This window comes from Mesoplodon bidens (genome assembly GCF_964165515.1).
Source record: "Mesoplodon bidens genome assembly, chromosome: 12".
Taxonomy (NCBI): domain Eukaryota; kingdom Metazoa; phylum Chordata; class Mammalia; order Artiodactyla; family Ziphiidae; genus Mesoplodon; species Mesoplodon bidens.
This window is the reverse complement of record NC_138168.1, coordinates 7,520,320-7,537,380: the sequence shown is the minus strand read 5'-3', so window position 1 is coordinate 7,537,380 and position 17,061 is coordinate 7,520,320. Positions and strand designations below refer to the sequence as shown.

Here is a 17,061-nt window from a genome sequence, read left to right as displayed (position 1 = left end):
GCTAAAAGCACCAGAATGCAGACTAAAATTATAGGTCTAGATTACATCAATTGTGAGGAACACACAGAGATGAATATGAGAAGTATGTACTCCTAAAGGAACTCAACACAAATCAGGATGCTTAAAAATATTGGTTTTCTTAGGCAGAATCATCCTTTTATGGAATTATTCCACATCTATGACCACGGTCAATTTTGGGGTCTCATTCATTTTTTAAAATATACCATTGATTAGAAGGGAGTAAGTATCTCACCTAGAAAATACTCCACAATTTCAAATTAGGAACCTTTCAAAATATCCTAATAATTTTATGGGATAAATTCATATCCCAAGAATAAAGAGCTGAGAAACTAAATTTATGCTAAGAATTACCCTTAGAAAGTCTTCCTTATGTATAAAGAACCTTTAAAGCTTATCAACCTGGGGGAAAATAAACTTAATTAAGAATGTACACTAGAAACTGGAGATAGACACTGTCATACCTATGATTAAAGTATGCTTAGGTCACCTTCTAATTACTACTATAGTAACAGTGTAAACCAAGAATATATCTTAAGGGAAGCTATCCACACTCCAACAGTCCAGGTGTCATCAAGTTACTTTAAAAGATTATTCCTAAATAAATGTTTACTTTAACATTGAAAATTCTTTAATTAATGGTAACATTATTACATATGAATTAAAGATAGCTATTTAAAATAAATGGTGCCAAGATAAATAAGTTTATATAAAAAAGGAAACTGTTGTAACTGACTTAATAAAACCAGCAAATATATAAAAGTGATTCTGAAGAATCAACTCTAACGTTCATCAAAAGAAAAATGTATTACTAAAATAAATAACTCATCTTCAAATTTAACACCATTTTGTTTACCCATATTCTGATTTCTCTGAGGGAAGTAATACTATTAATCAAGTCCTCCTTGAAACTGATTCTCCTCCTTTGGCCTCTCTGACATAGCATGGTGTCTTCCCAACACACTTTCTGGAGATTGTAATCTCTTCTCCATTCTGCTAAACATGACTAAGGTTGACCCTTAAACAATGAAGGAGGTTAGGGGCGCCAACCCTTTGCACAGTCAAAAATCTACATATAACTGTAGCCAGCCCTCCATATATATGCAGTTCCTCTGTATCCACGGTCTGCATCCCATGGATTCAACCAACCGCAGACTGGGTAGTACTATAGTATTTACTAGTGAAAAAATCCGCATATAAGTGGACCTGCACAACTCAAGCCAATGTTGTTCAAAGGTCAACTATATTTCTAAATGTTTAGTTTTAAGCCCTCTACACTGTCCTCTCTATCTCCATGAGGAGGTAGACATCTTTCTACACGGAAGACTACATTTCTTTCTCTCTACAACTAGCCTCTCCAAGTAGTCTATCTCCAAGTGCTGGCTGTCCATTTCCACAAAAAGTCCAACACTATGTCACAATAAACATATTTTAAAAATCCATTTTCTTTCACATCTCTCATATTTCCATTAAGAGTATCACTGCTGTCAAGATCACCTAGGCTCAATACTCTTAACACATTTATTAAATTTTCGGTCACTCTCTAGCTCTAATCCTTCTGTCATCACTGAACACCAAGTCCTTTGTATGTTTTTCTTTCACAAATTTACTACCTGTCGCTACAATGTTTCATCATGATTTCACTGATGAAAGCAGATCTCCCCCACCTATCCAATTTCATACCTGAAACACTATCACTGGCAACCAAAATATTTTTCTCTTAAGTTTCTAGAATATAAAGTAATTCACCAAAACCCTCACTAGGTTAGCTATTATTTATGTTTACAAGTAATTTTGAGGGCACCAACAAGCCAATTCAATTTATGTTTTTCATTTTATCACCCATTTTTCAAAGTCTATTCCAGAAAACCTTTCCAAATTACTCTATGAACATGCCTTAACATTTCTTACTTGGCTATTTATATAATATTCCTCTTACTTATAAAATTATCTTCTGACACAATTGTTATTTATCTTTCAAGGCATAGTTCCAATTCTTCCTTCTCTGACCATCCACCCTGAAGTTATCCTTACATCTTTAGATATACCAATTATCTTTTCTCATATGCCACACTACCATTTCAAACTATTTAGCCATACTTATCTTTTCAGGTATATTTTATCTCCCCAACTTAACTGCAAGCTGGATTAAAAACAAAAACAAAAAAAGGACCACATCTTACTCTTCCCATATTCTGTGTTTATGTACAAAATCACTCAAGTATCTGCTAATCAAAATGTTTTCACCTGCATGTTTACATTCTGTAATTTTACATACTTTCCCTTATAACTATCAAATCTCAAAATATCCTTGTGATAGCAACTCATGGAACATGTCAAAATTACTACATGAAAAAAAGTAATTCACCAAATATAATATAGTATGACAAGCTCACGTTCGTGGCAACAAATATTAAGATATGTTTTTGATATCAAGATATAGATGAGAAACAGACAGAATCTAAAGAACCCCAGAAACCTGAAAGAAAATGACAATAACTGAAGTTTATAATCAGAAGATTGAAGGTAATTTCTTATGCAGAGAGGCTGAAACAAAGAATGGAAGCATCAGAAAAATCCTTTTAACAAACAGAGTGCAGGTATATGACATCTTGTTAGATGATGATAGATAGGTAATGAGATAAAAGGGAAGGAACGAAAGAGGGAAGGAAGGAGAGAAAGAAAAAGAAAAAAGGAAAGAGAAAGAGAGATGGAGGAAGAGAGAGGAAGAGAAAGAAAGGTCTTGAAATCTCGATTCACAAGAGAACACGATACAAGATATACCTATTTTGAGCTTCTTTCTCCCTTTCCTAGATACATGCAGCTACAATTGTCCGAAACTAAACTAGAGGTCACACTGAGAACATGTTAATGTCAGAAGTATGCATGTGCAAAAATTCTGAGTGGTGGATTGGCAGCCTCTGCTTGTTTGGAACGTTGCAAGGAGAAATATATTGTTCTGGATTAGTGGACACTGGAACATTTTTTAAAAATTTCAAGTAGAAGAAAGGTTAACAATTATAAAAAATAAGGAAAATTTAATTAAATAAATGAAAACTGTTATTTGGAGTTTACCCATGAAACAACAAAAGCAAAGCAAAAATCAAATTCAGTAGAATTGCTTTCTAGCCAGAGACACTGTACTCTTCAATTAAAATCAAAACCAGACAAAAGGCAACGAACTAGAGCTTTGAATAACATTACAGAAATAGAACGATATGGAGAGAAAGAGACAGACAGACAGACACGGCTAGAACAATAGAAATAGAGAAAAGAGAGCAGAAAAGATAAAGCCAAAGTGCCAGAGACACGAGGAAAGCTACAAATCCCACTCCAAACATCTTTATTTTCTACCTAATAATAAAATGGCATAGTACTAAGAAATTTCAAAGTCACTTTTCATATCTTTTCAAATTAAGTTAATACTCATTTCATTAAACTTGTAGTTAAAACTTAGCTGTACTGTGATAATTTAAAGGGGAAAAATGGTTATAAAAAACAACTTTGTATTTTAGGAACATTTATGGTTGTATTAAACTTCTAAACTTGCCTACCTCTTTTGGGGGAATGGGGAATATAACAGAAAAACCCTCAACTTTAGTTCAGAGAGTTTGCACACATATTCAAGTTATTCTGCGAAATAATTTATCTGCCTCTTAGCATTTAATAGGAGTTTACAGCCTTTTAACTAGAATTTAGAACAACTCTTTATCAAAACAAGATACCTCCTGTCACACCCAAAGACAGAACATGGGCTTGCTCAACTATACATCAATAGTTTGAAATATTCTTAATATACACTATCAGTCTTCAATAAAATATCCCAAAATACTCAACTTTTGCCCTGAATACTCAAGCTATATAGGATCTATTCAGCTGAAACATGAATAATTGACAGAGTTAGTAGACGAATGTAAATAAGTAAAGCTTAAGGCCTAGAATTTAGGTTTTTTAAAAGAATAAAGTTATCTTATGTTCACAACGTTCTCTACAATATTCTCTTTAGCTTCTTTCTCTGGTTCATTAAAAGAAAAGGAAAGAAAGGCTCGAGCCTTCCACCTTACATATTATGCTTTTCCAACAAATGCTTTTGAAATTTTACGTTATTTTATTTTTAGTTAAAGGTGAAACAACAGAGGGGCAGGGGAGTGCAAGGAGCATGTATTGTCTATCCCATTTGATACCCTGAGTTATATCATCTCATCATACACTTCTTGCAAGTAACAAAAACAAACCGAGCACCCACCCCCAACTGCTTTAATCATTCAGATCCTCTATTAAGAGGAAAGCTAGCAATAAAAATGAGGAAAATAACCCCATCAGTTTTCCTAGACAACACTACCAGCAAGTTGAGAATTTATAAGATTTTGAAATGAAATGAATTAGGGGATTATGTAAGCATACAAGAAATTAAATATTTTTATCTCAACTCTCAATCTTAAATCTTTTAATCTGTTTAGAGATTTAGGTGGTGCTAAAATATTTTAAAAACTGTACTTGATACAGGAAAAAGAAAAAAGGAATTAGAAAATTTATCTGAATGATGAATATCACGCACCATACTACAATAAAAAATGTTTCAAAATATTTTAAAATTTATTAACTTTATTAATAAATCTATTAAAATGAAATTACCATATATCAAACATGGACTTTTAAAACATTCAACCTCTGAAACCACTGAAGATATATTTTTTATTCTAAAATTTTTTTAAAGATTTTTAGTTTCTGTAATAGGTAAGAAAAGTGCAGTAAAATGCTGATTAACGTAAAATAATTATTTGTTACATGGTTTCATTACTTTTCACAAAGCATTATAAATTTCAAGTAGAAAATTCAATTATCATAAAAAGACTAATATTAAAGCAGTACTCTCAAAATACACTTGATAAAAACCTGTATTTTTAAGAATTTGTATATAGAATTTTTGCTCTTTTAAAGGTACAGTTTACATTCCTTATTTTCTGGCCATAGGTGTAATAGTGAATTTATTCAATACTTATAAGCTTCAGTCTAAAAACTCAAATGAAATATTACTTAATCTCAATACTTTGTGTAAACTTTTACAATTTCTAGTCTAGAAATGGGGTATATTCCACTAGAATTATTCATCTTTAAATTATCCAAGATACTATAACGAATCCCTCTACATGGTGATCGAAAGGTACTTATTAAATTGAACTTATGATTACTAGTACAATTTAATATCATGGATTTAATTTGTACTTGATCAACTTCTGTTATTTTAGTAACTCAAAAACTTACTGATTAGCTACACACAGCCAAATAGTTATAACTATAGCCAAAACTCAACATTCATGATAGCAGACTATGAACACAAGCTTCTACTTCTCCCTCAAATGGTTTTTATTTTCTTAATAGCAATGCTGGATGCTTTATCTTCTATCTGCCTATAGATTAAAAAAAAAAAAAATGAAATGAACAAAGGAGTGAAGAGCAAAAAGTAGGGCACTTCGGCAACTTGTAAATTAAGAGACAGAAAAATCATCAAGCTACATAATAAGATCTCAAAAGATCTACTCAAAGTTACTATCATTATGAAAACAATTTTCCCCTGGACATATCACTAACTGGACACAGCTGGGGAATTAGCTATGTAATGACCAACCACAACTAGAGATAGCATTAAGAACACATTAGCAGGGGACAAAAATCATGGGTTTAAACCTCAAACGCCTGTATGATAGCTTTGTGATTTACGTAAACCTGGGCAAATCATTTCATCTCTGTACAGTTTCTCCATTCATAAAACCAGTAACAATAAAATCTACCCTTATTATATTACAAGGTTTTCATGAGACCCAAATGAGGTATTGAGTATTTTCGAAGTAGAAGGATTTTGGAAGCTATTAAAAAGCATGCAAAAAATTAAAGTGAGTATCTATATTTTAATGTGATGAGGGGTAGCTTATGTTCCAGCTTTTTAAATGCAAGATATATTTTTAATCCTTTTTAGTCTATGTTTTGTTTTTCTCACAGTTTGAAGATTCAATAGATACCATCCAGTTCTACTATTACAAAAATTGGTTTCTTCCACCCTTTAGAGGCTTTCCTCTCTCTTATTCATAGGAAGAACAGGAAAATAGCTTTATCTAAAACTCTTATTAAGCAAATAATACTTTTTAAGGCAGTAATGTAACTAATCCCTTACCTAATTTCAAAGAGCATACAACATAATATGGCTGACTTCTACTCCTGGTTATATCACTAATTTTTATTGGTCTAAGAGCAAGTCACTTCAATCTCAAGGTGCTGCAATTTTTATATCTACTGATATGTGGAATATTAGTGTGATCAACTTACCTGATGAGGAAAAATTCACCTTTATAACTTAAAGGTGAAAGCAATATTCAAGTATGAGAGAATACTTTCCCTCCAAACACTCTACTAATACATCAATGACCTTTGAAAATATGAAACTAACATGTATAGCCCGCAATCTGTGTTCTTTTGAAGCTATAAAGCCAAGCTGAGATATGACTTATTTTCTTATTCAGCAGAGATGTTCCAAAAAGAAGCAAATCAGAAATGCAAGGACAGAGGAGGAGAAAAGAAAAAATTCTTTACGAGCATATTTAAATATTCGCTTTTTAAAAATTCTTCTCTATACACATAATCACTAAGGAAATCCATCTATCAGTAACACCTGTACCCCAAATAATTAACACTGTCTTTTTAGAAAAATAAGAATTTGACCAATTGTATCTTACCTTATGTATACTAAGGCATATCCACGACAACAGCTAAAGTTAATTTCTTCACTAATAAAAACTCCTTTTATATTCTGCTTGCTTACTACATAGAAGTCACTTTATTATGATTATCAATCAAGTAGTGTCACTTTTATGAAATTTTTCACAAGCCATTATATTTTACAAATGACTGTTTTTTGTCAAATAGTTTTTTTTGCAAAATAATTCTGGCCACACACTATTAATTGCATTGCTTTATGATTTATTACTAGAGGTTTTTATAATTGATTTAATTTAAAAATGCTGAAATAGTAGAAACACATGCCTTCCTTTTTGTTTTCTTTGTTGAAAGGCAGCCCTGATATATAGGAAGTAGACAAAAAAAGTATGCCTAGCTACACAACAGCAGCATTTGAGGAGCAGAGCGCTTTTTGCCTTCATACAGTAGTTAAGAGTGGAAACACTGCATGAATTGTATGTGATATTAAACCACTGCAATTCAAATACTCAGCAAAATATGCTAAATATCTATACAAGAAACAAAATGTGGAGGGAAAAGGGCTTAACCCAAATAAATACCTAACATACCATAACTTGATAAAAGGCAGGAATATCTGTTGCTTTGGCTTTAATTTTAAAATGGATATATTTGAATCAAATTCTGTTGCACTGGAGGACTGCTGATGAAATACAATAACACAATATAAATATTTATTTATAATTTCTTCATATGGTTTTCCAAACATTTTTCTTCTCTATATTGTCTTTTCATACTTGTCAGTTTCTCATCAAAGTTTCACTATTAAAAGTATTTTAAAAACTAAACTAGTTATCACAATATACAGGTATTGTAATACGCACATCAATTTTCTTTTAACTTTAGTATCTCAATAGAAGTATGGAATAAACAGTAACTCTTTTTTAAAACTTAAAGTGGAAACAATGTCTGAACCGTTTCTTAAATGGATTTCCTTTGTGATATGCAGGGGACCTGTGTCAAGAACTCCCCAGGTCTTTAACAGCCATAAAATGAAGAGACTGATAATTACCATATTGAAATAAGATCGAATTTTGACGCCTCTTGCCAGATCCCACACTATCACGTTTCCATCATGACCAGCAGAAAAGAGAACTCTTGGATCAAATGGGTGTGGCTCAAGAACAAATACCTCATCTTCATGACCCTGAAATATTTTTTAAGTGGCAAAGCATTACAAATATTAAAAGATAAAAACAAAACTCAAACACCAACAGGACAACATTTCTAAAATATGAGTTTTAAGAATTATTAAAGTGGTAAAAATCTTCAAATTTATCGATGTATAATAACAAAGCTGAGCTAGTATCACTGTCCAGGGATTTGCTATCATTTGGTGAAACCTGAGAATATTATTTACTGATCCAGCCCTACATACTAAAAAAACAGCAAGTTGTATATTTCTAAGGCAAACCTGTTTAAGTGCATTTTAAAATTATTTCCATTCTCCCACAAAGACCTGTTACCCAGCCAACAAGTAAGAGATCTCAGATAATATAAAAGACTTTATTTCTTAATGAAAATATTCTATTCTACCATCAGCTTCAGTTTATACCAAATAAAAATTAGTCTTTTTTCCTCACCATCAGGACATGAATTAGTTGACCGGTGTAAGAATTCCAAACTTTCAGAGTCATGTTATTAACTGCAGTTATAACTGTATTGTCATGCCGATCCCATGCTACCATAGTTACTTTCATTTTTGTGATTTTATCTTCTATCCCTTGAAGGTTTTGGCTGAAAGTGATGGAGGCAGTATTTGTTTACACTGATATTATTTATTACAATACCAATATGACAAAAACCTAAACGTATTTTCTTATAGGTTATATTTATTAACATGGATAACTAACTATTGTTTAACACGGTAATTAAGAATATTTGAACCAACAAAGAACGATGGCACAAATCACTGCACGGAGTCAGTGATCCCAGCGCTCCTAAGTCCTTAGCAATAGAGGACCTTGAGGAAATATTACTGGCTTTAACTCTTTCTGGATCCAGGAACTCTGTGCCATGCGGCTCACTTGCCATCTTTTACTGTTGCTGTCATGCCCTGCTAACTACTTTGCTCTCCCATCCGAGACTACTACACACAAATACAAACAGAGAAAAATGATAAAATATTAAAACCAAAGTAACAGTTACAACGTGTAGTGTAATTTCTCTTGGCTGGAGACAACCAGTGGATATACCACATCATCCCTGTATCAGACGGAACATTATAAGATGTTCTGCCTTCTGAAAAAACTAGTAAAACTCGCAGCTCTTCCTACAGTACTATCATCCTCCTCTTAACAAAACTGAACTGAAAGGAATCATTAATGCAGCAGGTCTTCTCAAACAGGGCAAAAATTCATTTTATAAAAATCAACATCTTCATCTCCAAAAGCACCTCTAGGTTGTTACAGAAAAGTAATCATTTTAACATGGTTTATGATACATACATCTATAGGCTGAGAGTCACACCAACCTGTAATATAGCTTTACAACTTTAAATGTTCTAGCTATATCTACGTAATATTTCAAATTTGATCTCTTACCCCGCTGGACGAGTAGCCATATCCAGCAAAATACTCTTCCATTCTCTTCGTTTAAATTGCCAAATACGTGCTGTCCCATCACGACTGCCACTTACAAACCTGCAAAGGAGCCCACCCCCCAAATAAAAAAATCATATGTGCTCTACCAAAATGCACTTTCCAATAGAGTTATGTTTTTAAAAATGCTAAAAAAGACAGCATGCATCTTTACTTACACAGCATTCTAATATAATAGAAATTACTCTATCTGATATTCTCTGCGAATCTAAGAATTTCTGAAACTTCATGGGCTTTAAAAATTTTAAATACATATACACATTCTAATGTGCACGGCTAGGTCTCACAAATAACATTTAAAAGTGATTCAAGGCCACTATTTATTACCTTAGAAAGAGAATTGATATTTTCCAATGGAAAAACACAGATTTTCCTTTCAACATTAAAGAATCTGACTCATTCTAATCAGGCGTAGAAATCTCTTTTTTTTGAATTTAAAACCAAAGTACATGAGAAAACTTATACAATGTCATCTAAGCTTATCATCCAAAAAACAGTTCTGCCTCAAATATTACATTATGATACATTTCCAATCTCTACTAAGTTTCTTTACACTTTGATATGTATAGAAAATATTTAATATTATTAAAAAAACAGTGGCCAAATAAACTAACATTATTACAGATAAAACATAAAGACATGTTCACAGGCATGTGAAGGCTATATTGACTTTTCATTATAACTAGTCAAGATCTTTATTTGAGGTGGCTAATATACAAATCTAACTAAAACCTGACCATAAGAATTGTCTTTATTTCATAATTTAAAAACTGGAATTAAATTTGACAAACAAAAATAATTATTTTACCTGTTACTAGTGTTGGAAAACTGGATACTGTCAACTTTGTCCTATATATAAACAGATGAACAAAAAAGAGGATCCTGAATATAAACCGTTAGACTCATTTAAATTGTACTCATCTAACTCTTTTCAGCAATACTTACAGTATGAAACTCCAATTCTGATATTTTCTCGGGCTGACCTGATCCAAAAAAATAAACCCTAATAATATGATCTGTGCTCCCTGTGGCCAGAAACATTCCACCTGAGGAATAACACCAAACATTTATGAGTAAGACACAATGTCAGAATCTCTGGGAATTAAATAATAAATGCAAGCAACATTATCATAATATATGTTGAATGACTAGTATTTCATTCTAAAACTATTCATACTTATCCTAATGTATATAATACATCTAACCTGAAATTAAGAAAGTTTGCTAACATAAGCTTTGCCTGGGAAGAATTTTTCAATATTTATAGAAGCTTTCTTCTAACAAATGATTTCACCAAGTAACTATGTAATCACGTTAAAATTATCAGTCACCATTACTAGAAAACATGTCTTTTAATTCTGCTGAAATCCCTCTCTTGCCTCATTTCCCATCTGTTAAAATCCTATCAAATTTTTAGGGCCCAGCGCCTTCACTACAGGCTTTACAGACTTGCAATCAAATAAGCCTGCTCTCCTCTGACCTCCCACTCAGACTTTGTCTTGTAGCAAATACATTCTACTCTGCATTACAGTTATTTGTATATGCAATTTACTCTCTCTTGGAATCAATACCCTCCCATAGTGCTGAAGACAGTGCTATATATAATTGCATCTAGAGTACTCTGAAGCATATGTAGTGCCCATAATTATGTTACTACTAGAAGTAAAACTGTCCTCATGGCAGTAGCAGTGGAAATCTAGAAGCTAGTAATTAAAGATGTTTAGATATTAGTATGGCAAAAATAGATTCATGTCCTCAGTTTGCAATCTCTTATCTCAGGTACTACGGCTCTCCACAATTACGAAAGGAAAAGAAAAGGTAAAACCGGAAATAAACGTGGAAGGAACTGGTATTAGGAACATTAATTCGTGTTTCATTTTCTCATCAATTTGCTTAAAATCCCCGGGTCATAATTTGTTTAAAAAGACTCTAATATCCATTCAAAATGCTGCTACATAAACTCAAAACATAATTGGAATCTTAGCATTGCTATACCGCTACTTTTTAAAGAGCAAATAAGAATAATCTGGAGCAAAGTAATTAATAAAGATGTACAAATACCTACCAACCTATTTTACTTAGCTATGTGTGCCTCCAAAATCCATAAAAATATAAAACAGATTTAAAAATACTTTTCTTTCAAAAAGATAACTATTCAAAGATTTATTCTTTCAAAGAGATAACTATTCAAAGATTTATTCTTTAACAGTCAATTTTGAAACTATTTTATCCCTCCTACCAAAGAATTATGGTCTTCTTAAAGAAAAATCTTAATCATTTATACACTCAATCAAATAAGTATATAAGCTAAACTCGAGCAAAGTTCAAATACTTATAAACTAATTTACGATCATCCCCTGGTATGCGCATGAGAATATGATTTATATTACAAGAGTAAGTATTTTCCAAAATTTTATGTGTTCCACTAGAACCCTTTAAGTGGAGAATACAACTTATACAACTTTAAGTGGAGAATTAGGAAGAAAAAAAATCTTACCAGCACTAAAAGAAGAACAGATCATTTGAACTCCAGGCCGAGGGCGCTCTGTAAATTTTGCAGGTCTCGGACTGTAATACAAAAAATAACCAATTAAAAAATATCTCAAAGGGACCAGCAACACCAGAACTCAGCTGTCTCAAAAAATAACTACAGAAGGACAAAATTAAATAAGAAGCAACAGAGGGCTCCCTTCCTAAAAACAAGTTCAACATCATTATGTGTCATGATCAGCAGGATCTTGTGGAAACTTCAGATACAGATTTTGCAGGAGCTCCTGATTATACAACAATCCATCCACACGTGAAACAAAGCCACTGTCACACCTGGCATGTAGTTATTGGTTACACTCACTTCTAATCATCTAATCCAATTTAACAGGTTCTCAGTTTCACACAGCAGAATAGCAATGCACAAATATATAAGGAAATACAGGTCATTTGTAAACATGAACAAACTAGCACAATAGGTGCTGTCTCATTGGCATCTATCTATACACCATCAATCAATAAACTTTTTCAATATTAGACAGTGTTAATTAAACATCTCCCTCTGTTTACTTTCTATAAAATATGCCCTTTAAGACTCCAAAAATTAAGAATCTTACATTCTAGTGAAAATCTGAAGACTATTTGACTCTCACATCGACTATAATGCTCATTTAAAATAGTGATCTATAGAAAATAGGTCACACTCAACTATACTTACATTAATTGTATAATTATATTACAGATTATATGTTTTATATTAATGCTATTGACATTAATGCTTAGTGCCAACTATACTAAAGAAAATTAAATTACAGATTTTACCCATACCAGCTCCAATATATGTACAATATATAAGTAATGTTCCAATACAGTGATCATATTTAAAGCCCTTCTTAACATATACTTTGACCAAGTTTTTCCTCAGAATATTAGGAGAGAGAACTAAAAAATAATCAGAGCCTTCAACCAGAGTGCACTGCATAACTTTCACAATCCACAACTATTGAACACAGAACGGTTTCAGTCTTGTGGTCATTTAGGGAAAAAAAGTACAAAATACTTCTGATCTCTCCATTATATATTCTGAACAATAGAACACAACAAAAAGTATTTTCTAAAATTTTTAAAAATAAATTTGTAAATTTTCTTAATATTCACAGGCTCTGATACACCTGAGCATAACTGATATGGAGAAAGAGAAACTTACTAAAACACTCTTAAAACCTAAACATTTATTCAGAGGAAAATTAACTCTAAGTAAATTTATCTGAAACTATGAAGGCAACTAAATGCACTACTTCCATTAGTTCCTTGTAGACTGTGGAGGTGCGTTTTTATTAAGTTTTGGCACAACTGCTCATACATGTGCCAAATAACCAGTTAGCACTCATAACCAGAACATGCAAATAATCATACAATCATGAGATTGTCATTTCAAACGAATGTTAATATTTTTAAAGAGAAAAAAACAGATAAGCAGGTACACATATTTATTTTTAAATGTACATTTGAGGAAATATTTCAAGACAAGGCCTAGAACTCAAGACTCTCTGAGTTCAGTTCCCAGTTTTGCCACTTATCTGTGTGACCTTAGGCAAGTTAACGTTTCTGTACCTCAGTCTTCTAATCTGTAAAATGGCAGGGGGGGGGGTAAACATGAGAACATATCTCAGAGTCCCAGAGAGAATTAGATGAGTTTAGTGCACATAAAGTGCTTAGTTCTGTGCCCAGCACACTCAGTAAATTATTATTAGCATCGTTAGTATTTTAATTAGGTTCAACCAGTTCAAGATGGTCCATCAAGAAATAACTGCTATTTGGTTTGGCCTAGTGGTTAAGAGGAGGTCCTGACAGTGCACTTCCAGTATTTGCCTCAGTTTTCTCTCCTATCTGTCCTGAAGATAATAATTATACCTTCCTCATAGGGGTGTCATAAGAATTAATGAGATAACAGTTATAGAGTGCCTAATACTAGACTTGACAGACTAAGTGCTTAATAAGAATTTGTAATCATTATTATCATTTGCACATTTTAGGATTCTAATTCTTTTCTCACATCTGTCTAGGCTTGGACACCTTCCTCCTACTCAGAGATCTCTTGAGCCAGTTTTCGAGTCAACCAGCCACTCAAATTACTCATCTAAGAAGCAGCGTCTTTACTAGTGGGAGTTGTTACCATACACATAAACCCTATATAAAAGTGAATTTATTAAGAGATTTGGGTTTCCAAAACAGATTTCATTTACTGATAGAGCTGATTCTTTCAATTAATGCAGACTGGGTTGCTGAAGTCACTTACCCCAAAGATTATTCAAAAGCATTACCGTTCAATACAATTTTTGCCTCTGATTTGTAATTAAGGCCACATTTTTTGGCAGTTATCAACCATGTATACATAAAGAAAGGAAAACGGGCATCTCAAAGTCTGCGTGTGAGGAAAATTACTCTTACTTTTATGCCTGAACTCAACCTAAAAGTTTTCATGGGACAATTATAATAACAAATAGAAAAGAATATTACTTATAAGTAACTAGAAAAAACTTTTATGTCCAAAAATAGGAAAATCACTAAGCAAAGTATGGAACAGCTCAATGGAATATAATGTAGCTATTAAAATTATGTGAAAAAAATTGTTAGGGTAGTGGGTTTATGAGTGAATCTACATAAAGGTTCTGAAAAAAATCACTTATATGGAATACATCACTTCTCACTTCCAAATAAATATTACTGTACTTAGAACTGTAATCCTCTAGAAGCACAAAGTGAGAGCTTAATTTTGTAAACACATTTTTTCTTCCTATGCTGATTCGAAAATTGCTGATCACTTTTTCTTCAAAAACAAGACAGGAAAAGACGAAGGTATCAAAATCAGATCCATAAGGAGGTAAAGAATACTCAAAGGAGAAAAAAATTAACTACTGCTATTGTCCATACACGAGTGAAACATTTCATTTCAACTTTTATCTAAATGCCTACGGAAAGCCTTTACTATTCTAAATATTAAGAATGCAACTAAAGTGAAATCAGCTTGCTTTCTCCCAAGAACCAAGTCTTTGATCACAATCCTTTCTGCAAAAGAAGTATAGTTTGCTGTATTATGCTACCCATGCTGCCACAGCCCCCTAAATGCCCTGCCATAAGAGGCACTATTCAGGAATGTTCACACATATGAGGTTTATCTAAACATTACTGTTTCGAAATAACAAAGACATACACAAATTATTTTATTAAATAACTCAATTTGGGTTGATAGTTTATAAACAGATGTCAGAGACAATTATTGAGATATATCTAATCTGAATGACTTTTTACCCTGAGAGCTCAGAGATGGTCATTTCAACACTATGGAATCACTGTATGCACTACCTCCTCATTCACAGACTTCCATGGGGTAAATACAGCACTTCTCCCACTATATCCACTTGAGAGGTGGCATGACACAGCACAGAACCAGAGGGCAGGGAAATGTTACAGTCCTGGCCTTGCCATTTTTAAAAACTTTTAACTGTGGGAAAGCTGTTTAACTTTTCTTTGCCTCAGTGTCCTTAATCTAAACATAATATTGTCCAGACAACTTATTTTGATAAACCAAGATATTATTATAGGTGAAAGCACAAATGCAAAATGCTATTATGGGGCAGAGGGAAGGGTGCATCTATCTACCTTGATGTAGTTTAGTGAAAATTTAATCATTCCATTTTCCTAAATTTCCCTAGTCTACAATAAAATCCAGTCTATAGATGCGATAACAGAAATAATTACAATTCTTCTACAGAACTAGGAACTCTGAAGATTATGTTCTCAGTACCAAAAGGAGTTACTGATATGTAACTGCAGCATAGAAAACAGTAGTGGTAATAAGACAGGTATATTCTGAAAGAGCTAGGGCTAGGAAAAAAGATAAGAGAAAAAAGAAATAAACATGTTAACAAAAATCTTTCTTTAAAGCATGAAAACAAAAAGAAAAGCATAAAAATGAAAGAGATCAGTGAAGACACAAAATGAATTTGTTACTTACTCAAGGAGAAAAAAAAGTAAAATTATTCCTATTGTTGACTACTTCATACTTTTGTGATTTTAACCATTAAATTATACACGTTTATTCTATGAAATAGAAGAGCAACTGACTTTATTTTAAGGGTTCCAGCATCCCACAGCCAAAAACAAATAGTGCCATCTGCCCCAGTAGAAGATAGATATCTCTTTGAGCCACTGCACAATGGTGAGAACTGAAAAACAAAGAAAAAAAAATTTTTACAAGAAGAGTAACACAGTCCAGATAATAAACCCATCTTGACCATACAAACAGCAACTAACACTAACAGTTAGAGAACACTCAGAATTGACAAAGGTCACGGCTACCATGTTATTTAAAGTCCATGTATTTATAAAGAGAAATACTCCTTTTTTCATTTTAGTTGGCTTTATACAATGGATTATAAAAGTGACTTCTTAAAATTTACTTTAAATTATAACCAACGAGGATTTTGCAGAGATTAAAACGATTACCTGTAGTGACGTTATAGATGCACTGTGGCCCTGAAGAACAGCCAAAGGCGCACATGTTCGCAGACACCAGACTCGGATCATTTTATCACAACTTCCAGCTGCTATCATGGTATTCTCATAGTTTACAGCCATGTCTGATATTTCAGCAGCATGGCCTCTTAAAGTAGCTAATAATCTCCCATCATCTGTTGCCCAGATTTTCACAAGACAGTCATCAGAACCCTTAAAATGAAAATGGATATTAATAGAATTAACTCTGTAAATTTTAATTGGAATTCTTAATACAGATTAAAAAAATCGTATCTGTTACATCCATTTCCCCAAAATTATAATTTTAAGTACTAAAAAGTGTTAAATACTTGTGTTACAAATTTTCCTCTACATAAGACTCTTTATTTTATTAAATTATTCACTTATAAAGAATACTCATAGGGCTTCCCTGGTGGCGCAGTGGTTGAGAGTCCGCCTGCCGATGCAGGGGACACGGGTTCGCGCCCCGATCCCGGAAGATCCCACATGCTGCGGAGCGGCTGGGCCCGCGAGCCATGGCCGCGGAGCCTGTGTGTCCGGAGCCTGTGCTCCGCAACGGGAGAGGCCACAGCAGTGAGAGGCCCGCGTACAGCAAAAAAAAAAAAAAAAAAAAAAAAAAAAGAATACTCATGTGCCCATCATCTAACAGGAAAAGTAGGATGTTAGC

At 32.9% G+C, this 17,061-nt stretch overlaps 1 protein-coding gene across 3 annotated transcripts in view; it reads right to left on the bottom strand.

Annotated features, from left to right (window-relative positions):
• Positions 1-17,061, bottom strand: part of PHIP (PHIP subunit of CUL4-Ring ligase complex) — a 127,136-nt gene that overhangs the window by 62,787 nt on the left and 47,288 nt on the right. For all 3 annotated transcript variants that reach the window (XM_081251351.1, XM_081251349.1, XM_081251350.1), the window contains exons 8-15: positions 16,365-16,586; positions 15,984-16,084; positions 11,866-11,936; positions 10,314-10,414; positions 10,177-10,217; positions 9,312-9,410; positions 8,352-8,505; positions 7,781-7,915 (exon numbers count right to left, since the gene is read on the bottom strand). In XM_081251351.1, coding sequence (XP_081107477.1) covers positions 7,781-7,915; positions 8,352-8,505; positions 9,312-9,410; positions 10,177-10,217; positions 10,314-10,414; positions 11,866-11,936; positions 15,984-16,084; positions 16,365-16,586 — 924 coding nt within the window. The remainder of the gene's footprint in view (positions 1-7,780; positions 7,916-8,351; positions 8,506-9,311; positions 9,411-10,176; positions 10,218-10,313; positions 10,415-11,865; positions 11,937-15,983; positions 16,085-16,364; positions 16,587-17,061) is intronic.